This window comes from Pempheris klunzingeri, chromosome 24 (assembly GCF_042242105.1).
Source record: "Pempheris klunzingeri isolate RE-2024b chromosome 24, fPemKlu1.hap1, whole genome shotgun sequence".
In the NCBI taxonomy this organism is placed as follows: domain Eukaryota; kingdom Metazoa; phylum Chordata; class Actinopteri; order Acropomatiformes; family Pempheridae; genus Pempheris; species Pempheris klunzingeri.
This window is the reverse complement of record NC_092035.1, coordinates 7,341,720-7,369,592: the sequence shown is the minus strand read 5'-3', so window position 1 is coordinate 7,369,592 and position 27,873 is coordinate 7,341,720. Positions and strand designations below refer to the sequence as shown.

At 41.1% G+C, this 27,873-nt stretch overlaps 1 protein-coding gene across 1 annotated transcript; it reads left to right on the top strand.

The window, feature by feature from the left end:
• Positions 1-282: 282 nt before the first annotated feature.
• On the top strand, positions 283-27,873 carry anos1a (anosmin 1a). Its single transcript, XM_070855953.1, has 14 exons — positions 283-462; positions 5,110-5,169; positions 16,755-16,820; positions 17,368-17,590; positions 19,545-19,729; positions 20,519-20,648; positions 21,023-21,228; positions 22,310-22,436; positions 23,505-23,612; positions 25,076-25,164; positions 25,495-25,666; positions 25,984-26,207; positions 26,962-27,103; positions 27,821-27,873. The coding sequence occupies exons 1-14, from the start codon at positions 283-285 to the stop codon at positions 27,871-27,873; spliced, it is 1,965 nt and encodes a 654-aa protein (XP_070712054.1).

Below are 27,873 nucleotides of genomic sequence, written 5' to 3'. Positions count from 1 at the left end.
TTGTGCTTGCAGGGCTTCAAAAGGGTTCGATCTCAAATTTAGCAGGTTTTCATTTTCAGTCTAAAGGAGGGTTTTACTTGTCCAGGGTCCTGGATCACACCAGGTGCTGTGGCACAGGGAGCCAACAGCTCAGCCTCCTGGCGTCCTGACCCTGACTGTGAACGCCTAGATCTTATAGCTCCTCCCTTGGCTATATAATTCTAGTTTAAGTGGACTTCCATCAGATTACTCCCCCTTGCATCCTCTTGTTTCACAGCCGCACTCCTATACACGAGGAAGAAGATGCTGGCCACGAGCAGCGTGTCTCTGTGGATTATTTTCCTCCTCGGCTCCGGTGTCCGCGCCAGGAAGCAGCCAGAGGACAGTGATGAGGAGTCCTGGTCGGAGAGTGTGTCCAGGGCGAGGTGTGCGTCGCGGTGCCTCAGTCTGCACAGCGTGGCGGCGCTCTCCACACCGCTGCAGGTAAGAACGCAGATGGAGCGCACGGGTTTGAGCTGCTGCGCTTCCTCTGAAGCAACTCGGAAATGAAGTTGCTCAGTCAAAGTGATTTGTAATTTGAATATATTTCAGAGCCACAATAGATAATAGGAAAACAGGCCTTCTGAAATTTGAGGGATAATTAAGTGCATGGATACAAAGAATATCTAGACTAATACCATCAGTGCTCCGGAGATTTTCTCCCCATAATATGTCTGGCTGTGTTTATACTGTTATATCCAGGATGTAGTTGCTGCATGTGTTGTATAAATTGTGCTGGAGAAATACTTTATATACACAATTCATTTTTAACAATTGTTTCATTTAAATACATTGAGTTCAACTACTGGATCCAGCCTGTAAATGGAATATAATTCTAGAAAACAGAAAGTAGAATGTAGATTTTAACTGTAGCAATTAATTGATAAATGTTTGTACCATATTTCGATGAAACCACCTCATTCCCCTGACTCCTGAATTTAATTGTACCCCAACTTCACTCACTCACTCACTCATGTTTCATATAGAGCAGATATTAACCCTTAAATCAAACTTTTGGACCAATAGAGACCAGAGTATATCATGAGACTTATTACCCAGATTACATTGCTCATAAAGATTCCCTGTCAGTAACTATATTTCTCCCCCTCAAGACACACACACACACACACACACACACACACACACACACACACACACACACACACACACACACACACAGTGAGTCCAGTCTTTGCTCCAGGCTTGAGAATGATGAGGACAGCACTCCTGTACTCTCATTCAGACCAATGCTAACTGCACAGAATGATGCTCCAGTCCACAAAAAAGGAGAAATCAAGCAGATCAAACTCGTGAATGCCTCCGTGGAGCTGTCTTCATATTTGTTTGCTTTCATCTCCACCACCAAACTAAGAAGCAGAATGTGAGCGCCTTCTGGCTTTAGCTCCAAGTCTTCATAACTGCACCTCAGACAGGCAATATGTGATGCATCCTTCTCCATTCTCAGTGTAACAGTGGCCAGCATTGAGGAGAAGTGAGTCAATGATAGATTTGTGCAGCACCGATGTCAAATCATTGGCTACTGAAGTGTGAAACATTGACCTCATGGATGTGGGTGGTATGGCTTGAGGGTGGTCATGACTGGGATCATCCCTCCGACCCTCTGACTGATGGGATGGGGTCAGTATAGCTGTCCTCCTGCCCCCCCCCCCACCGTCCTGTCACAGACAATCTGTCCACAGGAACAATATGCCTCTGTTGCAGCTCTATTTTATTGCTTTGGTCTACTCAGAAAAAAGTTATGTTAATAAGTGAAAGTTATATTATGTAAAAGTTATAGATGTAATGTTAATGTTTCAGTCGACTATCTTCTGTGCTGCTATCAGAGGGGATGAGGAAGTTCCAGGAGTAATATTGGCAGTCAACCGTGTACATCTTTCTCTAGATGTTCATTAAAAATATCACGGCTGAGCTTTTAGATTCTCCTCTCAAATTAAAGCCCTAAAACTAAAACTAAAGGTGCTCATGCAAAACTTAACAGGAAGGTTAAAACCACTGTTTTTTGATGTGCAGTATTCACTCACTGGGGGAAAATATTAGAAACACCTTTTAAAGAGAAAGACACACAAAGCTCCTGCTGATCCTTCAGTCCCCATCAGATCAGGGGGAATACGACCTGCTTCCGGTTTGTGTTGTGCCACTTAAATGATACCTGCATTATTGGGGCTGCAATGGCTGCAAGGTAAACGAGAAACAACTCTCTTCAAAGCCACCAGACTCCACTGACAACAACAGTAATTTTACGTTGCAGAACAGTTGACTTTATGCGACTTTGGTGTTTAAAAGGGTCAGTTTGGACCAGAAACACCTTTAAAACACCAAAGTCACATAATATCACATGCAAACCAACACTGTGTTCTTAAAATGACTGTTTTTGTCAGTGGAGTCTGGTGTCCTAAATCCTACAGGATCCTTTTCATAATGCTGTCAGACACTTCTGAGCCTGTCGGTGACTAAAACAAGCACTTTCAGTGGAAGTGCTGTGATGATTTGAGCTGCCCCAAATGATTATGACTTTCAGAGTTTGTTGAAAAGTGTAAGCCAATGTCCCTATTTTTATGGCAATCATGTCTCCCCCTTTTCAATGACTGCTGGCTTTTCACGCTAACACTGAGAGTAGCTATAAATACTGGTCTTCAGACATGGATGTACAACTTGCTTTTGCACAATTTATCTAATAATTATTTAAGGATACACAGCATGCAGGTGTAATAACAACAGAAAACTTAGGCAGTAAAACTGCACAGGTAGCTATAACAGGATATGAAAACTAAAAATTATTTTATTACCCATCATCATTACCAAATGAATATGCAATTAATGAGATGTGTGGTTGGTAACCAGCCTTGCCTCAGGCACTTGTGTAGTTGAGATTGGGCTGCCATGATGAATTAGCCAGTGCGAAGCCTGCCTGAGTGTTTTTGCTTGTTTATCTCACCTTTAGGTTCATTGGTCAGTACAGTGGTCTTTACAACCACCAACCAAACAATCTATATGGTGTATTAACCCATAGCAACTGGCTCCCAGACAGCCACAGCATCTCTGCTGTACGTACTATCAGTGCTGCTGGGAGCTGCTTGGCCAAACACTCTAGTGTCTGAATAGTTCCTTTGAAGCATAGTGTAATGATTTGCTGAAGTGCAGCTCAGTTAGTCTTGAGGAAGCTCAGAGTGAAGAACACCCTCGATCCCCAACCCCAGAGGAGACAGTTTAACTCAGAAACGCTCCATTTATTTATTGACAGAGCAGATGTCAGTGTTTCAAAGCCACATGCTCTCAACTTTGTCAGCAAACCATCAAAAGCCATGACTGTCTGTAATCCCAACATGCTTCATTCAATCATGATTAGGGTTCTTGCAGTTTTTCATTCATTGTAAAGTGACAAATTGATACCACTGAACAAACACTCATTATTATAAATTAGAAACATAGAAAACAAACAAAGATTATGGAATGGAAGACTATTATCTGTTCCATGTTTAACCTTAAATAGTGTCAAACTAAGTTAAAGGAGAGATTTTAGATTTTAATTGTACAATGTAGGTCCAGTACCAAAGCAGCATAGAAATGTAGTGCATCTGTTTTGCAGGACCAGAATCTGTGCTGATACTGATGTGCAGTTAATTCTAACATAATCCAGGGATGCACCCATCTGACTTTTCAGTGCTGATACTGACTCCACTACCTGAGCTTTGGATATCGGCTGATTTGAGTACTTATCTGATCGTAGTGTTTCATAAACTGTATGTCTCGCTGTGAGGAAGAGACTGGGATCATTCTTCTGTGCTGAAGGGAACATCAGGTTTGACTTAAAAGTTGCTTTCCTAACTTTGTAAAACAAATTGTAAGAAATAAATACATAGATATAAATTTACTGACTTGCTATTCATTATCGAAATGATAAATAACTGTGCATCAGCAACTTAGTAAAAAATCTTCAGGGTTGTGGGTCCCGTATGAATCAGATTGTTAAAATATTGTGGCCAATAGCCTGGCTCTCCAACAGTGGGTCATGGACCTGTAGGTAGGCTACGAATGACCGTCTAGGTGGTAGTTTTGTTGTCCACACTGGTAATTTGCCTGCACCCAGCCCTCCTCGCCTCTCCATCTACTCATCGGAGCTGTTCTAAGTCAAATTAGTAAGTAAGTTAACTGTCACAAAGCCAGTTACTGCTGTACCACCTGTGCTCCCTTCCCTGGTGTATATATTGTCCTGTGCCACACTGTCCTGTGCCTTGTGTCGAGCGTTCTCAAGTTCATTTAGTCAGTGTAAGTATCTTGTTGAGAGTTTTTGAGTTCAGGTAGTATCAGTAGTAAGTATTTTTTGATTGTGTCTGTTTGTTGGTGCCTTGTCTTTGTTGTTCTGGTACAACAATAAACTGCATCTCCATCTGTTTGCCTCGTGCTGGGTGTGGGTGTGCTTCTGGTTGTAACAATTTGCACGTTCTGGACTACTGTTGGCCCAGTCTGAAGCACTCTGATGGTGGTGATGACAAGTGATAACGGGCCATTTAATGGACTGATAACAGAGTCGCACCATGTTCCTTCATTACCATGAGCACACTCATTGTAGTTCACTTTGAGTCAGTCCCACAAACACTGTCCTGCTGCCACGAACACTCACATGTGGATTAACTGTCCCTTGAGCTATTTAAGACAAATGGAAATGATAGATAAAATGGTTTTCAGCATTTGTTTAGTTTAGGAGCACACTGTTGGCTATCAGAAACCATGAGTGAAAAAAAATAAATCTATTGTTCTATTGTCTCATGTGAATTCAGTGACCCTGGCTCTGCGCTTTTTGAGCAGCAAACTGCCTCAGGCTCACAGCAGGGAGTCATGAAGGACATCAAGCCCCACAAACTTTGTCTTTATACAGAAAATAGCATTTGTGGTGTACAACGTATGAGCTCTGGAGCTCTATGATGATCTCTTCACAAACTGCAATTACTTTTCCTGCCTCTGGGCTGTGACACTCTGTAACCTATAATTAGAGCATTAAAATGTATTCCTCTGCACTTAATTCAGCTACCAACGTATTAATGTGTGCTTCTCTCTTTGTCATCCTCCTATTCTCCTCTTCAGAATAATGGATCCTTGGGCTGGTGTCACCATCATAAACAGTGTGCAAAGGTATGTAACCACTGGTGTCCCTAAACATTTTTAAACCACAGCACCATTTTTCTCTCATCATAAACTCACACACAAGACACTGTGCAGTGATCCTGTTGATCATTTACCTCTCAGTTATTTAAGGTCGCAGACTGTCCTCCAAGAACGACCATAGAAAGTCAGGTGACCTTATTGTAGAGGCCACAGAGAGAGGAGGTTGGGATGGATGGATGGCTGACGACAAAAGACCAGGCTTTAGAGTTTCTTGTTTCCGACCTACAGTCATTTCTTTTCACCACAACCAAAACAGTTCCCTCACAGTCTAGTTTTCATTATTTTTTTGACGGCTCGGGTTCAGTCGTCTCAGACTTTGTTGGGAGATAAGATGAATCAGCTCTCTCTGACTGCTGTGCACCTGGAAAAGTCACATCAGAAAGGATGCTGTGTTACTATGACAACCAGCAACTGTGAGCTGTCGTCAGCAGTCTCAGCTGCTGCATCACTGCATTTCTTATTTCATCTATCTATCTATCCTATATTGTATTACTGTCTGTAAATATTATTTATATGATATATAAAACACAGGTAACAGCTTACTGCACTTCATGTGTTTCCTTTAGCTGATCAGTCTAAAGATAGAAAGTCATGTGGGACTGCTGGTGTTTTCCAGTGCAATAAATCACTCTGCCTTTGTGTGTGTGTGTGTGTGTGTGTGTGTGAGTGGGCTCCTGCGTGGATGCAGGCACATGTGTACCTTTATATGTGTGCATGTTTTTGCTGCAATAAATCAAGCCGCATGCACAGCAGTGACAGTGTGCTCTGTGTGTGTGTGTGCATGCGTAAACATGCATGTATTGATGCATGCTGGCGTACTGTAGTAGTTATTACCCATTTCTCAGCTCTGCCATTTATCACCAAACTTGGCTCTTTATTCTCTGATGTCCTATACATCACAGCGGTCTCCCAGCTAATACATCAACGCTCACGAAAGCCTGGAGTAGTGGAGTAATAGATGGAGTACACCCTCAGCAAGCTTCCCCCTATCATATAATGTTCATATCGTAAAACTTTCCGGAAGAACTTTCATGGAAATGTACTTAGATAATTATAGATAATAGTGTTTTAAGATATTCAACAGCCTCCACGAGGAATATTGCCTCTTTGTTGAGCAATGGAGATATTAACACGCCTTAGCAGCCTCTCACTTTGGTAACCATGCGATCCTAGTGATGGGTAATTGTGATGACATGTTAGCGCATTAAACGTCTCCCCAGCTGCATTATTAAGAGCTTCTAAAGTGAGATATCTCGGCCCTTTAATCAACGATCACAGGGAGAAAATGTTTTCATGGTGGCGTGAATTAGTTGATGATACCAAGAGCTGCCTCATCCAATCATGTGTTAAACATAGCAATGCTTCTGCACTACATGCTCTTTTAATTAGTGCTTGAGGGGAAGGTCATCCATGAAAATGATTCTCCACAAGGATATGTAAATGTACTGTATAGAATAATAGTAATATCTCATGATTATTATGTTGCAGCCGTGAATATTAAGCATCTCCATCTCCTCTGACAGTCTACCTACAGTATATCTGACATTTAGTGCATTCCCTGTCCGTATGTTATTGTGTTACATGCTAAATTTACTGTAGCACTTAACATGCTTTTAGTTGTTTTAGGAGGGATGTACTTCCTGTCTTTGAGAACACCTGGCTCTTGAAAAGCACTTCCTGTATGTTTTACCTGGTCTTTATTAGTAGCCTCTATCTGCTTGTGATGGTCATTGTTTGGAGACTTGGTCATTACTTGAATACTGACTTTTATAAAAAAGTTTATGTTTGCTTTAAAGCCAGCAGATTTTGACAAAGCGGGTGGCTTTTGGCACACTCACTCATTACATCTCTCCTCTTCACTTTCAGGGAAAATCCCCACAGCCTCGTGCTGAGGCACATGCAGTAAGTTACCACAGCTAAGACATAATATTGTATAGATACATACATTATGTACTGTATAGATGATTATTTGATAGTTTGTGATAAGTTGATGGGTTTAACAGGAGAGTTTATTTTATTCGGCGTAAAAGCAGATCTGGGTATGGACTGGGGGCCACATCGGTATTAGCAAGACATGGAGGCAGGCAATTCAGTCAGAGATTTCCTGATCAATTATGTGTGAAAATTTGTGGGGTAAGAAAAAAATGCACCGTTACTGCAGGTTCTTGTCCACATGAGCCTACTGACACAAAAGTCCTGATCCCACCCGTGTCTCTGATTCCACTGCTAACTCTGTGAATTAGATATAAATAAATAAAAGAATAACAATGGGTGAGTAAGACCAGCATATTCAAATAGACAGATTTTTATCTGCACTCAGAGCACAGTTTAAGCCTTTTAGTTTGGAGAACCCTCCAAATTACACTCCTGCTTAATGGTGCTTAATTATGAAATGAGAGGTTCTTACAGCATGTTAGAAATCAGTACTTTCCTCTGAAGGACAGCACTGCATGCAGGTTACTGCAGAGAAGCTTGAACCTCTCTGTGTGCGTTTTCATCAATGCACAGCAGCAGGGCTTCAAATGTAGATGTGGTAAACGCTGTCAGAGCTGCTCTGTGATGACAGGTGCTCTCTGAAGTACTGCTCCTGCTTTCATTTTGTCTGCAGCGTCTTGATCAATGGCCAGTTTTATTTTGCGGAAGCTGTGGCTCCTCTACATCAGGCTGTGGTGGTGATGTGTTCTTTGGGTGGTTCGCTAGTCACCATTACAGCTGATCATTCTGGTTGAATGTTTGTCATGATTGGCTGCATGCTGCAGAAGCATAAACTACTTTTATAATCGTTGACCTGTTTTCAATGTCAAGCGGTGGTTTGTACTATTTAAAGGGTCAGTTCACCTAAATCACTACCGTCTGCATGCTTCACCCTCATCCAAGCGACCGGGGTCTCCGCAGATCCCAGTGGTACTTTTTGTCATATCTCACAGGTGCTTTCTTCTATCATTCATCAAATTTTTATAGTAGCTACCAAAGTGCCATATATTTCAGGCAGAATGTGTGGGGAAGTTTGTCTGACATTATTCACATTTCTATTTAAAGATCCATTTGATGATCTGGTGCAGACTAAACACGGAACACTTTGGCTGTGGATGTTTTACTCATCAAGATAACCATATACCATCAATGAGCTGCTGGAACAAGCAGATACAGAATATGCATTAATCAGTCCCTCCATTAACTGTTCTACTGTCGGTTTTGAGTATTCTCCTTCTTGTGAAATGTTAAAATAATTTTGGGGACTCATTCTGGATATTTGATCCATGAAGGTTTATATTTGTTAGACCTAGAACAGTGCATTCACGTACCGCTAGATTTGGTTTTGGACATATTCCTGATGCCTTATTTCAGATTTGAAACTTTCACTTGTGAGGCAATCCCAGTATTGATACATCCCTGTCCAGCCTGATGAGAAGCTTGTTGAAGCTTGTTGCTGTGAGACAGCCCATCACTTTGGCTCATCACCATTTGGCCCCATGTCGTCCTCGCGGACCCTGGTGGTAATGAGTGCTTGTTAATCCTTTTGTCACTATCTCCTCCAGGCAGACAGCCATTTGCAAGTGCCAGAGTTGATTAGCAACACACTCCCACACAGTCCAGTTCAATTCAGCTCTTTAAAAAGAGCTTAAGATGGCACTGAAGCCATGGAGGGACATGGTGTGTATGCACTGACACTGGTATCTTAGCTCTCAACCTAGACAATTGGCATTGAGCATGCTGTAACAAACTTCTGTCAGTACCAGTTGGCAGCCAGCAGTGGACTTCAGTACTCCCTACAGCCTTGTTGTGATGTTTGACTGAGAGCCAGACAGCCTTTTCATTCACTCCTCCTTACAATTCACATTTTAAAATGTAGTTGTGAAATAATTTGCTTGCAGTTTGTTTCTTGGGAAAAGTAGAGGTCTTGTCTGTGGATGTTTAAAGGTCTGGAACGCTTTCAAAGACAATGCATGTTGTTGAAACAGGAAGCCGGAGACAAACACGGGGCCTGTTTGCTCTCTGAGGGGTTTGTCTGGGCAGCGAATCAAACAGTGTCGAGCACCAAAAGAACAGCATTCTGCACGGTCAGCAGAGAAGTTGTTCGCTCCATTATCTCTGGATGGTCATGGAGGAGTTTTCTCTCTCTCTCTCTCTCTCTCTCTCTCTCTCTCACACACACACACACACACACACACTCACACAAACCAATTCCATTTTGGTGTACTAAATTCAGCAACTGAGACAAAAATATTTCTGTTGTCTCTGCTACCAGTGGGGACTTAGGTGCTTTCACAAATCTCTCTCAACCACTTCACAAAGTTCCCCCCAGTCAGTTTTATTTGTGGTATAGTGGAACGGAATGCTTGATTTAAGCTTGAAATGGAGCGGAAAACTAACTGACGCTGAGGTGATGCTGGGAATGGCATGAGAGTGGGAACGTCAGTCTGGATTAGTGGACGAGTTCTCGTGTGGAGACCGGAGAGGGGAGAGGGGAGAGGGGAGATGGGAGATGGGAGATGGGAGATGGCAGTCCTGGTGCAGGGCTATCTGACATTCTTCACTGAGTCGTCATTACATAGCAGGAAGAGCTGTACTTCAAATTCACTGTGTGTCCATTTGGCAGCAACTTTTCTCTCCCTCTCTACTCTCATCCCATAGTTGGTGGCTCTGAGACAATGCAGACACTTGAAAAGCTCCTGAAATAGCATTCTAGATCATGTAACAAACATTAAAAGCCAAGATAATTTAGTGATGATAAAAGGTCTTTTGCTGGTGGACAAATGGAGTGCAGGATAAAGTTGTTGGAAGGTAAAACTTCAAACGACGGACTAACTTGTATTTCCAGACTTAATATCAATGATTTCCACTGTAAAGATTATACAAGATGACACCTTGTCCCCCTGCTTTATCAATACTTTGAATTTACCCTCTCTATGAAATGTCATATTCAATTAAAGATGCCTGTCTTGAATGCAATTCATGCAACCCTTAATATCAAAAAACTTTTCATTGCACAATAGAAATGAACTTTAGGACTCAAAGTATGACTCTGTTCCCTACGTTCTTACCAAAGAACTGCTGAAAAGAATCGGATCGTCTGCGAACGTAACATTACTGTGTCACGCACGCTTGCTTGGAGCAGGTCGACAGCTCAGCGCACGTGTTCCATAATATGCTGGTGACTTCATTTGGTGAAGTCACGCCCGCATAAACCTCTCTTAAATCACGCAAACCCATCTATTCACATTTTGTTCTTTTTGTCTTTCCAATCAGCAGATGAGAAAAAGCCTTTTTCTGATAATGCCATCAATGCCGACCAGATAGAATAAGGATCAGTTCTTTACAGCTCTGTAATCCATGACAAGTAGTAGTCTTTAGTGAAGGTCTTTCTTTCATCCGATGACTCTCTTGACAGCCATCTGAAGGCAGCAGGTATCTGTTCAATCTGTAGTCTCTAATCCGAGTGATGTTGTGCACTGCCAAAACACAATTATGCAAAACAGGTCCACTGTTTAAATTCTGTACAACAAGCACCAGACTGTTGTAAATTAAGGCAGACTGGTATGTGTTCATATACTTGGCCAATAAAAGCTGATTCTGATACTATTTGCACCTGGGTATAAATAGCCAATATGTCTATTTACACCTGGGTGTCAGTAGTCAACAACACTATTTGCAGGTGTATGTTGGAAAGAGTCTATTTAATATTTCATGTACCCAGCCTTTTATATTCATATTTGACTTCATATTTTAACCCACACCATGATGCTTTCCTAAACCTTACCAAATAGTTTTGGTGCCTAAACCTAACCAAACTGTGACCGGAAACTAATCATAATGAAAGAAAACAAAATATATATGTTAACTAAGTTTACAAATAACAGCACCGAAGTCCAGTTACTAAACCATTTTGCCACCACAGTCAGGTTGACTGGAAGTATGATTTATCTTTCTTTATACTGTGTGACCACGCCGGGTACAAATAGCCGAATGTTGTTGCTGTTGCACTTGGGTGCAAAAAGATATGCTGTGTGCTTATGTGTATGTCAAACTTGTCATTATCATAAAGTGTCTCTTGAAACTCCTTGAAAAATTGAAAGGTTAAATTTTATAGGTCTTCCCACAAAGAAATAGTAGTAGTTTTAAAAATGCCTGATTTATGAAGAAACAATCAACTACGTAGTTCTCAGACTGTGAGCAATTATTTTTGTATGCGAAACAGTGAGACCTAACTGAATTAAACTTTAACAGTATTTTCTATTTTCAGTGCATTAAATCCCAGGAAAGTCACCACTTTAGAGGTATTTAATGGCAGATTCAGTGAATGAATCACTGAAAATGCATCATTCCTTTGCAGTGAAAGGATCTCAGTCAGTCTTCAGCCACCTGTTGTTTCATATTGCAGGTTTTTACTATGTGTTGTAAACTGTAAACTCTGGCACACTCACTATCCCTGCACATTTGCAACTGACTGAGAGCTCAACTGAGCTGTGAAAGCTTAAAGCTGTAAAAAAGCACACTTAAAGCTGTAAAAACATAAAATCAGTGATGATGCTTTGGAAAATGTACATTGGGGCAAACTGTGTTAAATTCATCGTATCAAAGTTGGTTGGATCAGGAATTTTAAAGGATAATCTCAGTTTTCTTTCTAGGAATCTGGAACCTTGTTATATAGGCTTATGGCTTTTCCATAAAACATAACAGGAGGTTTTATCATATGAATATTGTAAATCTAGACTCAATTTAATGTGCACACTGGAGGGAAGTTGGGGCTGTTGTTTGTGAAGGAGGGTAACCGGTGGAGTGTGGGGCTGAGCTCTTATAACTGTAGCAGTGAGCACACATTTCTTCCCAATCCTCAACAGCTGTTAGAAATTTGCTCGTTTGCCTTGTTCACTGGGAGACAACATGCCACAGGAGGAGAAAAAACTTCTTTTTTTGCATGTTACAAAGTCTCAGAAAAAGCACGTTACTATTGCATTATTGCTTGTAAAGGGGTCCTCAGTGAGGGACCATCCACACCTAAAAAGACTATTAGGACAAATATAACCATAACAATGTGAGCATCCACACTGATAAATGATAACATTCTGTGAACAGTGGTGCCAAGCTTGTGCTTAAACCTCTGTGTAGATTTACAACTAAAACTGTGCACGCACAAAGACTGAAATGTTCGAGAATCAAAAAAAAATCCAGAAAAACACATTGTATGATTTTTAAATAATTAATTTGCATTTTATTGCATGAAATAAGTATTTGATCTTAATATTTGGTACAGAAACCTTTGTTTACAATTACAGAGGTCAGACGTTTCCTGTAGTTCTTGACCAGGTTTGCACACACTGCAGCAGGGATTTTGGCCCACTCCTCCATACAGATCTTCTCCAGATCTTTCAGGTTTCGGGGCTGTCACTGGGCAACACGGAGTTTCAGCTCCCTCCAAAGATTTTCTATTGGGTTCAGGTCTGGAGACTGGCTAGGCCACTCCAGGACCTTGAAATGCTTCTTACGGAGCCACTCCTTCGTTGCCCTGGCTGTGTGTTTTGGGTCATTGTCATGCTGAAAGACCCAGCCACGACCCATCTTCAATGCTCTTACTGAGGGAAGGAGGTTGTTGCCCAAAATCTCGCGATACATGACCCCACCCATCCTCCCCTCAATACGGTGCAGTCGTCCTGAGTTTCATTCACTCATCTTGAGTTTCTTCCATTTTCTAATAATTGCACCAACAGTTGTTGCCTTCTCACCAAGCTGCTTGCCTATTGTCCTGTAACCCATCCCAGCCTTATGCAGGTCTACAATTTTGTCCCTGGTGTCCTTAGACAGCGCTTTGGTCTTGCCCATGTTGGAGAGGTTGGAGTCTGATTGATTGAGTGTGTGGACAGGTCTCTTTTATACAGGTAACGAGTTCAAACAGGTGCAATTAATACAGGTAATGAGTGGAGAATAGGAGGGCTTCTTAAAGACAAAGTTACAGGTCTGTGAGAGCCAGAATTCTTGCTGGTTGGAAGGTGATCAAATACTTATTTCATGCAATAAAATGCAAATTAATTCATTAAAAATCCTACAATGTGATTTCCTGGATTCTTTCCCCCATTCTGTCTCTCATAGTAAAAATTACAGACCTCTCCATTCTTTGTAAGTGGGAAAACTTGCAAGATCAAATACTTATTTTCCCCACTGTATATATATATATGAACATACCTGAACCATCAGCAGCAGTGCATAAAGTGCACTGTGCATTATGTAAACCTCGGTAGAATAGATAAAGTGACAACAGCAGTGAATATAAAGTGCATATCAGACACAGTTGTCTCACCAAATGTATTAAGCTGCATGTACGTGTAGTCTGCAAGTCTCATTTCCATTCCCACAGTTCACAATAAATGGACGGAGAAATGCACTTAATCTCCATTTGCACATGTATACCTGTACCGAACTCATTATACCCGACAGGGAGAAGAGCAATTTCATTGTTTGTGCCGCATCAGTGAGGTTCTCAAACAGCTGTCATTAAGCCTGACCATTACGCACAGCTGTGGTAATTATAGTGGCAATGCCACTAATTCCCCACATACAGTGTAAACCAGGGGGATATTTCACTCATCACTGTTAGACATCAGAAGGATAATCAGAGATTAATTCATAGTGCTTATATTGAAACAGACTTTACAAAGTGCTTCAAAATTTAGGATCAAATGAAAAGATCATTAACAAGGACATGAAGGCCTAAATGCAAGTAAAGAAAATGATGAAATTCATGAGGTACAAATATTTCAAATTAAATTTAGAAATGTGTCTTTATGTGACATAAAAAAAAAAAAAAATTAAAATGAAACATTAAAACATTAAAGTGTCAGTGCTTGTAATGTCATTCATCAGTTTGCTCCGAAAGTGATCTCAGTGGTATCACTCACCACTGCTGTTGTTATAGTGTGGTGTGGACTGAATGATTTTTACAACAATATATTTATAGTTACTGTTAAAGTCATGGTTATTGGTCTTTTTCCACTGCAGGAACTACATGTAAAATTGGGCTCCCAATAATCTGAATCTTTAAGAACCTTGTGTGATTTTGGTTACTGTTATTTAACTTTATGTGTAGTAAGCTACTGGCAGGGCTTAAAGCTGAATTTGAGTACACATTACTGTCTAATGGGAAAACTAACTGACACTGATGCTAAACTTAGAGTAACTAAAAGCAGAAATGCAAAGTGTTGCTGTTGCCATTGAGAAAGAAAATCACCATTGTGGTAAAACCAATGCATTGAATGAGTTTGGGTCCTGACTTGTATTGACTGATCCAGATTTGACCCTATGTGTATTTTTGAAGCCCAATAATGTGTGACAATACAAAGCAAAATGGTGTCTAGTACACGTTTTTGGAATGGTACATCATTTGGTAGGCACAACCAGCATCATATTTTAAAAATGTAACCAAAGTTAACACAGCATGCACACACTGAAGGTACTTAAGCAAGGATTACAGCTGCTCATAGTGGCAAAAACAACTTCTGTAACCACTGCCTCAGCTTATTGCACAATAATTACTGACACCATAGAGATATAACAGCTCAGGAAAATACATAAATATATAAATTTCTTCAAATAATTGACTTAATAATATCAGCACTTAGACACTGGGAATGTACAAACTTCTTACAAAAGCCCACGTAGCAAGATGGTTAATTAGCCACTAGCTTAACTTGGTATTAATAATAATTATGCTAATTCTCAAACCTATGGGTGACGTCACGGAGAGTATGTCCATATTTTATACATGTATAGTCTGTGATTACACTTCCATCCCCTCAGATAGTACCATGACAACATGTGCCTACTTCCTTCTCAATAAAAATAAATATGAATTCTCTGTAGACGGTGCTTCTCTAACTTTCAGGCAACTCGCTGCATCCTTGTGATGCTGCTGTACATTGCTGTCCTCCCCACTGTTCCTCACTACAGCATGAAATTACAATCAGTGTACCCTTGCTCCCCTGGGCTGCCTCTGCTTACTGGTGCAGGATTCAGTTTTATGGTACAGAGGTCAATGCCATTAATAGGTGACATGCTCCAGAAACAGCCTGAGAACACAGGACAACATTCATTAGCTTTCCCCCACTTTTTAGTGTGCAAATTAATCTACAAATCTACAGTCTACAGTAATCTACAGTCTATAAAAAGCCCACATATAAAGCCTAAGCTTCTTATTAATATATAATGATAGACTGATCAGTTTATTATTATGATGGAAGGACAAACGTGATACTATGGCCCAAAACGTTCCCATTAGGAGAAATGTGCTGCAGCTTTAGAAAAGATGCCAATTGAAAAACTCAAATGAAAATCCAAAACAAATCAGCTACCAAAGTTTTTTCTGTCAACAGAACCACTGCGTCACCATATGAGTACAAACAGAACTAAACTAAAAGAAAAAAAAAGACTGGATTGGATTTTACATACAGGCATGCTCTTACCTACTCACCCACCTACATACACACAAGCTTGAATCAGTACATGTGGAACCACTAATTATTATTTATTTTTAATGATCCAATGATTTTAATTCTGATCTAGACAGTAGAACAGCATCTCCCATGTAAAACTACAGATTGTTTCTGTGGAGTCTATGGCTTTGAACCAAGCGACTATTTCTGGTTAAACAAAAAGGATCATGCAGGTTTACCTCTGTAGGGATCCTCTCTGTAATGTTGTTAGACACTTCAGCTAACTGAGCCTGAGCTTGATCCGTTCAGTGGCAGAAAAAACTCTTTTAGTGGACGTTATTGCCTCAAAGCATTACATTAAAGCCACTGGAACGAATTACGGCGCTCCTTCTCATGTGGTAAAGTAATGCAATTTACCATGAAGCACCTTTGACCAGGCAGTGCAATACAGCTTCCATTCTAGGCTTGTTCACCTCGTGTTTCCAATGACTGATGGTGTTGATGGCTGATCATCGCATGTCTCTACAGCTACTACCTGTGTCTGTTTAATGTTTTGTGAAAAATGTTCAACACTCTGATGTTAACTTACATGATGTGTTTCTGGCGACCTCACCTTGTAATGGTGCTTGTCTAATGTGTAATCAGTCAGGTCAGATCACAAGGTGATGCCATAGACAGTATTATCGTATGAGTGGTCAAAATCTAAATGGCGTATTGGAATCAGGTCAAGATTCAAAAAAACGTAGTGTGTGTGTGTGTGTGAGGTGGTGTGTACATGTGAATAGGCAAAGGAATGTAACCTGGAGGTTCAGTATGGTTGTTTGGTTGTATGGTTGTGACCTAGTAGTATTTCTGCATCCCACATGTTGGCTTTAGACGATAAATGTTCTTTTCAAAGCTCAGGAAAGATGGCTTTGGCTTTGTTGAATATTGAAAAAGATATTGAAACCCTAACCCTAACCCTATTTAACCAACACCACACACTTTACCAACCTTAACTTATTTACTAATAATGAATTTAATGATCTCTTAGTCAATTTGGAGAGACAGACTCACCTCAACATCTCCCTATCCATATCTCACTGTAATCTGTATCATTGCTCACACTTGTTGCTTTCACTTCCACAGTGCCTGGAGCCCTGTAAAGAGTCCTGGGAGATGAAGAGGAAAAGCAATTGCAGAGAAATGTGTGAGGTACGCTGCAACACAGTCACACTGAATGCTTTCTGTGCAATAGGATCAAGAGTTTTACAAAGTAAAATTGATTATTGATAGGAATAGCGTGCAGCTAGAAATAACGTGGAGCCATCGCCCTGTGGGCTCACCACCTGTGGTGGCCTTAAGGAAGGATCTTCCAGGTCTCTCTCTGTAGGGATCCTTTCCATAATGCTGTCACACTTAATAATAATAACAATCCGAGCCTGTCAGTGGCTAAAACAAGCACTTTTAGTGGATCTACTGTGATCAGGTGCAGTTGCCTCAAAGGATTACATTTCCTGGCTGACGGCTGAGGTGATCTATTGGACCAATTCCAAAACGTTTTGTACTTATATGTATACATTTGTACATATTTAGACACCAAACCATGTACAAATAGGGCCCAGGTTTAAAGACTCCTTAAAATCATAGAAATAAGTGAATGTATAATATTGGAAGCCCTGAAAGCAAAAGTACTCCACATTAAAGTTAGATACACTTTAAGGTGAAAAAAAGCTAACCGGCCTCCCTCCAACCCATCCAGCGGGTGTTTCCCAAGAAGCACTGGGAGTGTGTGACCAGCTGTGAGTTCCTTCAGGCAGTGCTGGCTGTGAAGCAGGGCAGCTGCCCACCTCCAGAGAGAGCCAGCGGCTTCGCGGCAGCCTGCGTGGAGAGCTGCGATCACGACAGAGAATGCTCCGCTCAGAGGAAATGCTGCTCCAACGGTTGTGGCCACACCTGCCAGTCCCCTAAAGACCTCTACAAGGGTGAGCAGAGCCAGAAGAATTTGCCCAACAGAAGCATATTTATTTAGCATGTCACTGATCTAGTGAGGAGAAATTCAAATCTAGTTTACAGCATCTAGTACAGGAGTTGGCTTCGGCACAAAAAATAATTGGTCAAGAATAATTTGGAAGGATAAATGAACATGTCTCATGTATATATTTAAAGTCCAACATACATAAATTCATATCAGATAAGATAGTGCTTTATTCATCCCAAGGGAAATTATTGTGCACATTTCAGTACAAGTATGAAAGAGTGCAGATATAAACTAAACAGTAGAAGAGTGAAGAATATCAGTAAGGTGCAAAAATGAAATGCACTGGCACAAATAAGTATCATAAACATAAATGTAAACAGTGAGGTGCAATTTAAATCAATAGCAGTAACAGTCAGCTGTCTGAATATAACAGATTAACGGTATGGATTACAGAAATGTATATTTGGGGGCATATAGCTATGTATGGACAATATCAGATCTGAAGTACAGGTAAATGTATACAGTTAAGTTCAAATAATAAAAAATGAAAATATCAGCCCCATCTATCCAACGTAAAGCGAAGGGAAAGGAAACTCCAATTCCATGAGCAGAATGAGGCCCCTGCAAATATTCTCAGACTTGACTGAGAAAAGCAAGAATAAAATATTTGGAATCTCTAGAAGGAGCAGAATTTCGACTTATAATGAAACTAGCCAGACAGATTTGGTGCAGAACTCGGGATCATGAGGAAAGCTGCTTCATTTTGAAATCATTTCACCGTTGAACTTGGATTCTGTGAGTAACAGCTTCACAGACTTAAAGCACAAAAATTGATTACGTTGGAACGTGCTGCCATGTTGGAAGACAGAAATAATGAATGAAGTTATCGCTGTCGTGTTCTCCCTGAGTAGAATTACACACAATCCCTCTGTGAAATCAGGGACTGTGGAGCAAACACTCAGCATTCCTGCTACTGTGTGATGACTGCAGGTCTCTGACCAGCAGCATGGAAACACTCTACATGTTGAACAAGTTGCAGGAGTAAACCGATGAACCCATCAATAAATGTATTAATTCATTATGAATGTCTTTAATTTGGAAGTGCTTTCAATTCTAATAGCTGCATTTCCTGTCAGAAAAGTGCTGTGCTTTTATTAATATCATTAAGAATTATTTACTGTGACATATTTAAACTATCATGAACTTCTCATCAAGCTAAAAATGATGTCATCCCAGCCTCCCTTGGGCCTTTACTCAGCTAAATGAGGTAATTCCAGGTGGGAAATCTCTTGCTAACAAACTATATTGCTGCGAGTCTGAGTCGGGTGGAGCTCGCCCTACTTAAGCCTCCATTGTCGGAAGAGGGATCAAAGAGACCTGAGGAAAAACAGATCCAGTGAGTCTGCAGCAGCATGGTCAGGCCTCACTGACGCTAACAAGCATGATAGGAGGGGAAACTCATTTAGCCTTTTCACACAGTGGCACTGAGCAAAGCTGTAAATCCCTGCAGCCCTGGGGGACACTGACTGACCTGACAGAGAACTGGATGTCCTCTCTGCTGTGATACAGCTAGTATATATAATAATATATAAAATATATAAAAAGCTATTTCCCCCTGGGGATTATTAAAGTAATTCTGATTCTGATGTGCTGAAAATGACAGTATACACTTGTGTCTGGGAGGGCTATAGGGAAAGAAAATTCTGATCACTAATATATCAGTCCCAGGCTCACAAGGCTGATGGATGGATATTATGAACAATAAATGTTGTATGTAGTTTAAATAGCTATACATATATGTATATATGTGAGCGTGTGTGTGTGTATTTATCTATATATGTATAGTTATATCTCCATGAAAATCTATGCGCACAAATTATCCCCTCAATTTTATTCTACTCTGCTTATGGTGTACATGTATTTCATGGTTTGATAAGCGGGTAATGCTGCTCTCCCAGGAGCTCCTCTGAAGCCGAGGAAGGAGTTGGGCTTCAAAGAAGTCTCCTCTGGTCAGCTGGAGGTGCGTTGGTCCTCCCGCTTCAACATCTCAGCTGAGCCCGTCGTCTACATCCTGCAGAGGAGGTGGAACTTTGGCATCCAGCCCAGCGAGGACACTGCCACCTCCTGGCAGGTGGTTGCACAGGTTAGTTCACTGCTGTCGATGGATGACGCATCAGATGTAAGAAATCTTTATATACTCACAACTGCATTCATTGTGCTGTAGTTCCAGAAAATAATGAGTGTGTCAGTCCTGATTTATAACCACCAGGATTTACTGTTGAAAACTTGTAACTGTAAAAATGTTGGGGTAGTTCAGAAGACTTCTGACTCTGAGGCACAAATAGAATTAAAAGTGGCTGCTGAGAGGCGTGTGCTTTTAAAATGCACTCATGTTTATTCTATCAAATGACTGCGCTTCGAAATACTAATTTGATCAAACGTCTCAGCAGTAATAGAGTTACTCTTTGCCTAGTTAACAAGAGTCATTCATGAGCCGCGATCAAATCACTCATTCATACTCAGCCTTCATGAGAGCAGAAACAGAAAAATGTGTCAATAAGAACAGACAGGTGATCGCATAGAGCAGCAGGGAAACCAGACCGTCTGCCCCATTGTTCAACACACGCCGACTGTGATGCAGAGTTTTCTTTTTCACAGACTGAAAGAAGGGGAAGGAAGCTAGGAAGGAAGAGGAAGAGCTTTAACAGTTGTTATTAGTTATGAGTAGAAAGAAAAAGCAAAGAAGAGGAAAAGACGTTTGGACTTCAGATTTAGTCGTGGACTTGGTCTTACTGTTGCTGGGGCATGTCGCTGCAGGCTGTGGCTGCTTTACATCCACACGGTTAGCTTATCATACATGTATCACTCTTTCCTGAGACTGTGGCTTCTTGTCTTGTCGTGCTCCTGCCAACACAAACCCTGATCATCACAGACCACGGAGCAGGGAGTGAGGCTGTCTGACATCCGGCCCGGTCGCTGGTACCAGTTCAGAGTGGCAGCTGTCAACACCCACGGGACCAGAGGTTTCACCACGCCCAGCAGACACATCCACTCCAGCAGAGGTCGGACAGTGAGAGAGTGCTTGTTTGTTCTTGTGTCATTATAATTATGGAAGCTGCAAAAACATTATTCAGACACTAGACTGAATGTAACAAAGCCATAGATTAGTGTCTAACACTGACTGAAAGAATGATTAAGAGCACAAGATGAAGCAAACTGTCAAATTAAATGAAAATATTTAAGCTATAGTAGTTTTAATTGTAACTAAGAGAGGAACCCAAGCCTCCAGTTTTTAGAAAGCTAAATAAATTAAAAAACACATCAGTGTTTGCAGGCTTGTGTGTTACTAACATGAACCATTTATCTCAGCACCAGTCGGTAACGTTCCTCTGTGATTGCATGTGGATGAATATTAAGAAGATCTCCTCACCCTCAGACCCCGCCAATCCTCCAGCTCCCACTGAGCTTAGAGTGGCCAATATGAGCTTCGGCCCTGGCAGGGCGGTGTCGGCCAGGCTCCAGTGGAGCATCCCTACTGACCTGGATGTCCCCGTCCACCACTACAAGGTCAGCTGGAGCTGGACTGCAGTCGGACAGCCCTCTGCTTCATCCCTGACTAAGAGGAGGAAGACAGTCAGAGAGGTGAGGACTGACTGATACTACAGCAATGTCCTGAGGTTACAGTACTTGTTACTGCGAGCCTTCATCCATTCTAACTGTCCTCTAACAGTATGTCCAATAGGCTGAGCTGTATAGGTCAATGACTTCTCAGTTCTTATTCTTCTGGTAAGATGAATTATATATTGCAAATAAAACACGGCATCATATTTAATAAGCTGATGGAGATGATAGAATGCATACAGCTGCAGTTGAAGATGTACTACTGTTGTAGGGGTTGGGGTAGGTTAGTGTATTTAAGACACACCTTGCTCATATTATACTCTGATACCAAGCTTGAAGTGCTGGCTGTAGAAACCCAGAAGTCATTTGAGCACTTGGGGGGGCGTTAAACTCTCCTGCTTGAATCATCAGTACAAACAACAAGCAACCTGGAGTGGAAAAAACCTTTTTCCACAGTCTTCCAAGACTGTCCATAAAACATATGGGAGAGAAGTTGACTATAAATCCCAGATAGCAGTGCAGTAAGAAACAATCCAAACTAAACAACTTAAAAGTGTGTCACCACACAATCGATGCTTGAGGTGACTGTTCAAAATAATCTTGACAAACAGGACTGAGGAGGAAAAGATCATATAAGAACCAGAACCAGCTGCTGATTGTTAAGAATTCTAGCAAATTTGACAACTGATACAACAAATAGTTTGTTTGCTTCAACCCCACAGTTTCTCCTGACAGTAAATCACACCATTTTCTGAAAATGTTGAAAAATCTAATTGTCAGTTATATAATTTGGCCAAAGGTCTTCAGAGGTCAGCAGAATTCTTCTTGATGCCTTGATGCACATTCAGCCTCTGGGCTCTGACATCAACGAATGGGGGGGGGGGGCAGGTAGGATGGACTTGTTGAGAATTCAAACTGGCACACGGCCTTTAGCATTCCCAACTAGCTGCTATTTTCAGGACTTGTGGAAAAGCCTCAAGTAACACAAAATAAAAAGACAAGGAAAGATTTCAGTGAGGATTTTTAGTCCCTATAACAAATGTTACTGTTCTTGTGTGGTGCCAACGTGGTTGTGTGTGTGTGTGTGTGTGTGTGTATGTAGAGCCAGGTGGAGCTGGACAGCATGCGGTCTAACAGGAGCTACAGTGTGGAGGTTCAGGCTGTGTCCTACTGGAGCCAAACTCAGCTCAAAGGACCCCGAGCCATCCTCCACTTCAGCACACAGCGCAGTATGTCTTCATTCATAATCAAAAACAAGACTTTGGCATTTGAATTTCAGCCCAAACCTTGTCAAAATGTCTTCCGGCATGTGCTCGATATATCTTTCTCAAAGTTCCTTTGAAACAGCATGTTGAAGTGGTTAACATTTCTTCACTAAATGTCTCCTCTTGGTTTTGAAGATTCATTAATATGATCTTTGAATTTTATTTTACACATTATGCTTATTCAAAAAGTACCTTTGGGGTTTAAATGTCTGAAAGGCTTTCTCCCGCTGAGATGTTACATCTTTGATCTTCAATATGTCAGAGCTTCTCTCCATCCAGACACAACCTTATTCCACACTCACAAACTTATCAGCATGGCTGAGCAGAAAAACCATTTAACTTTCATTCAAAATGTCAAGGTGCTTCTTTCAAAGTGACAGGCTGACATTATGGAACTGAAAAATAAAAAGTATTCTGAACAATTACAGAAATGAATGTTAGGGTGAACACATCATTATAAAGGTCCGGTAGGTGCTTAGTCTCTACGATGAAAGGTTTAACAATACATAGAAGTTTTGTGTACATGACCTTTCATCAGCCTGTTAAAGTGCAGGCAAGATTGCCATGAAAACCAGAAAATGATCTGTTCTTTGCAAAGTGTCTGAAAACCCTTTATCAGACTGCCATGATGCAATCATTATATTCTGGTTTCAGGAATCTGGAGAACTCTTTTAACTTGGTTATAAGGAACCAGGATATGCTGTCAGAGGTACTCAGAAACCAGGATACTGGGGCAAATGGAACTATAACAGAGACATCAGACTTTACACAGTTTGCTGTAAAATCTAGACACCACGTCACCAAAGACAAATTCTACTATACTGATAAACTAGTCCCCACCATAAGAATCTTCTCCATTGGAATAACCAGGTTTCTTTGTGTTCCATGTCAGTATATCACAAATATGATACTAGTGAGCACATAAGAATATTCAAAGAGAGATTGGGGTAACTAATATTCTTTATTAGCTGACCACACTGTAGCATATATCATACCCCCATGAAGTTGACTATTATTTTGTCTCTTTTGAAGCCACAAGTGCTGCTCCAAGAAACCCTGCAGGTGACGTTGTGGATGTGGGAACACCGTTCTATCAGGATGGACAGCTCCGGGTTCATGTTTACTGGCAGAGCAGCATGGGTATGTACATTATGGATAGTGTGTACATGAGCTAATGAGTGTCTGCCATCAAAAACGATGTGGCATACAGTCTGTCCCGCTGTGACACAAAGTGTGTAGCACCTACCAGATCATGTGTGATGATGCTGCACCTCAAAGGCTCATGTCTGTCTAATCCCAAAAATCAAAAGTTAATGTGTGCATCATGTAAATAGACTGATTTAAAAATCCTTTCACATACTGTATGACATGAAATGGTCCTCTTATTTGGGTCAGACTGACATTTCTCAACAACTGTTTGGGTTGGTTGAAATAAAATGTTGTACAGACATTCATGGTCCACAGAGAATGAATCCTTTAGACTTTAGTGATCCCCTGACGTTTCCTCTAGCGCCACCGTAAATTTGACATTTGCTGCTTCACACCATTGACTCAGTCTAGTTTTTCCACCATTACTAATTTGTAATTTTATACACATTTGCCTAAAATCCAGCATGACAGAAAACAGTGGTACAATGTTTTGCCATGTAAAATTAGTTGTTCTTGTAAAAGGGCCCACATGTGGGTGTAACAGCTTGTATGCTTAATCAGGTGGACTTGAAGAGTAACATTCTTCAATTCTATTTGTAATGCAAGTGGGTCTTTGAGTCAGCCCCATCTTTGGGCTGGGTGTTGCTGGGAAAGAACACTAAGCACTGTAAACTGTCCGTGGATAATTTAATCTACAGTTAAATAAAGGTTAAAAGAAAGAAGAAAGTGTTCAGACAACTGAATACAATACATGTTGCCCCCTACTGGCATATAAAAACGTCTAAAACTTAAAAACTGCAGGTTTAAGGCTCATCCGCATTGGCTTTACTTTTCAGACCTGGAAACTATGTCCACTTATATAACACAGGGTCATTTGGACCCCCTAAACACAGCAATGTCAGCAATTAACACACACACGTATATATATACATGATGAGATGTGTGAGAGAGGGGGGAAGACAAAGGGCCACAAGCCGGAGTTTAACCACCGCTGCTGCAGAGAGGCTTAAGCCTTAATGGTAAGCACTCTACTTCCAGCACCCTTGGTTTGACCTGTAGTGATGTCAAGTAGTTGGTTGCTAGTTAAAGCAACAGTCAACAATTTGGGGAGAAATATGTTTTTCTTACCCAGTGGCACAAGAGAGGATCGATACCAATTTCGTCTCTGTGTTGAGTGCACAGATAGAGCCCAGAGAAAAAATATTCTAGTCTTAGCTAGAGGGAACAATATGTGGAAATAATTTATTAGAGTTGCTCTTTTAATGGAGCTACACCTCCAACACCTCTCTCTGGGTCAATGCAATTGATATCGACCTTGTTTTCTGACTGTGGGCTAAATGGGGAAGAAGCATCATTTTGAAACCATGTGACTCCTCCCTTCTCCACATACATTCATTGCTGTGTACCTGCTGTTAAAGGACAGTATTCTCAGCTACTGCTTGTTGTTTGTATAGATCCTTCAGTTGAATTCTACAGAATCCAGTGGGGACCGGAGTATTGTGGACACAACCAGACAAGAGCCATGGAGAAGACTGTCACACAGGTACAAAAGTCCCTGCGAACATGTCAGATAGCTGATGAGCATATAGTGCCAGCAGCCACATAAATGCACTTGCAGTTCTATGGCCACATAATAGACTTTATGACAGGAAAGATCATATTTGTAAGCTTTTTCAGTGATTGGCCACAAGAGTGTATGAATTGTTGATGGGTGACTGTTGCCTTGTTGATTTACAGTAATCTGGATTTTGGGATTTGACCGAGGGTGTTAAAGAATAAACAATGCATCTGTTTCTAGAGCTCCAGACTGACAAAGGATGTATTGCATATAGAGAGCAAATCTTATGATCATTTTCTCCATTTGCTGATCTAGGAGAGCTTTGTCAGCCTGCATGGCCTGCTCTTCTCCTGTAAGTATAAAGTCCTTCTGCAGCCAGTCAGCAAGAAGAGTCGTCCCCCAGCAGAAAGCACCAGCTTCTTCACTCCCTCCTGTGCCACCATCCAGGCCAAGAGTCTGAAACCCATCACCTGTCCTGGAGAAACAGGTAAGACAACTGGACACCTCAGCTCTTGAAAATACATGGTGGGGTCATTTTCATTTTTGAATGAATTTATTCACAGATGTGTGCAAACCTGAACACTTTTCAACACTTTAACACGTCTAAAGGCCTGCTGTTGTCAATATGAAGCACATCTACACTGAATAATTAGTTAGCATTAACAATTTTAATAAATAAAAGGAAAGCATGTTTTTTTTCCTGTATGTCTTGTTCATGCTGCTTTTGGGGGCTGCTTGGCAGTTTGCTCCTGCCTCGGCCCACAATGAGTTTCATTCAGCTCCTGGCTGTGCTTCCTCCAGCAGAGTCCCCTCAGAAGGTCCTGGTGAAGGTAACCAACCTGACAGCGTCCTTTGACGTCCAAGGTGGCAACATGACAGCCATCTTTAGCTGGGATCTGTCCATGCCCCTGCCCCACCAACAGCTGACCGGTTACCAGGTGACCTGGGCAGAGGTCATCCCCACCAACCACCACAACAGCAACAAGCTGCCTCACAGTCTCATCTCGCAGTCCCAGATCCTGCCCCCGGTCAGTGCTGTTATAAACTGGAGTATAAAGCTGGAGTTTTATAGGTCTGCCTTTGTGTCAAGTAAAACACGGTTTACCCACCAGTGGTACAACTTCATGCTGTAGATTAGCATGAATTCTTCTACTGAGGACACTGAAACCATGTTGTCTGTATTTATTTCTGGGAGTTTTAGGGGGGTTGACAAAAACAATTTATTTTGTGAGTATGTAATCTCCTAACAATTTACTGGGAGGTTTTCAGGTATTATAGTACAAATATGGGTGTAAATTGAAAATGCAAAATGCCACTGGCACAATTATGAAAGGTCATTAAATAAAATATTATGTGGCTCAGAGGCAGCGTGGATCGTCCCAAGACACTGAACTCCAACTTGCTCCTGAGCTTCAATGTGTGTATATGTATATGTGAGTCCTGTATGAGGACGTAATGTAAATGAGTAATCAAAATGACTAGAAAGGTGCTATATAATTTACCCTTTACCATTTATTCAGGACTAGCAGTAGAGTAAGATATCCTTTAATCCTTTCTGTGGGTGAGGTTGTTCTCAGTGCAATGTTTCTGTGAGTTTTAATGCAGAGTCACATTTGTATTATTCCTGCAGACAAATCTCAGGGCCTACTGGGCCGGCAAACACTTTCCAAATCTTAGTATGCAGCTTTCCTGCTATTTCGCTACCTTTGAGCATTTTAAACTTTGTAGTCTGCTTCCTCCTCCGCTCCTCTCACAGTGTTTGTCCTTTCTCTTCTCTGTCAGGATGGTACTGTCCTCGTGGTGTCGGGCCTGCACCCTGCCAGTCTCTACAGGCTGGAGGTCCAGGCCATCACAGCAGAGGGTGAAGGTGCTGCAACCACCCGAACCTTCCAGACTCCTGGACACCAAAGCACCCTCAAGCACAGTACGGACAGAAATACAATATAATAAAAAAGAAAAAACTAGATTTTTTGCAAAAACAGAGGAATGATTTTACACACCAGGGGTGGTTGAGTGAAACTTTGGCCTTTGTATAACTCAGGTGTTCTATATTATTATATATACATTATATATGCATATTTGAATATATATCACAGTAACACAATGATATGATCATGCTCATACTCTTGTTTTGTTCAGTCCTCTCATACTGTGGAGATGATAACTGAGATTAGAATCATGGTATAGTTTTTATGATTTTTATTGCTTTTGTTTGATCACGGGATATTAGAAATGCTCTGTATCCTGATTGCTCTTTTATTGTGTAGCTGTGTGCTACACATTTATATTAAATGAAAATATATTGATATCAATATAATGACGCACCACCATAAGAATTATCACTATATAGAGTTTGAATAGCTCTGCCGAACTCAGGTCTCATCAGCCAGAATAATTGAAAACTCCTGTGGGGTGTTGCAGAGACAAAGATTTAATTGCCCTTGTGCCTCCTGCTGGTTTATAGTCAAACACAAACTGTAACTTAATTATATGATATTCTACATGGCACGATGACCTTAAAATAAGCCTTCTGCCTTGGCTGTCTTGATGTCAAAATCTCTCACCTCCTTTCATAAGGAGAGAGGATAAACATAGAACTCATTCAGGATTGTACCAACAAATCTCTTCTCCCCTCATTCAGGACCCAGGCTGAGGAAGCATCACCATAAACAGCCAACCATTGAGAGGCACTGA

What these genes read in the sequence shown, in the direction of transcription:
- anos1a (XM_070855953.1), top strand. Translation starts at nt 283, where the DNA reads ATGCTGGCCACGAGCAGCGTGTCTCTGTGGATTATTTTCCTCCTCGGC. An exon ending in CCTGGCAGGTGGTTGCACAG is followed by an intron (nt 19,730 to 20,518) that starts GTTAGTTCACTG and finishes TGATCATCACAG; the next exon opens with ACCACGGAGCAGGGAGTGAG. An exon ending in AGTCCCAGATCCTGCCCCCG is followed by an intron (nt 26,208 to 26,961) that starts GTCAGTGCTGTT and finishes CTTCTCTGTCAG; the next exon opens with GATGGTACTGTCCTCGTGGT.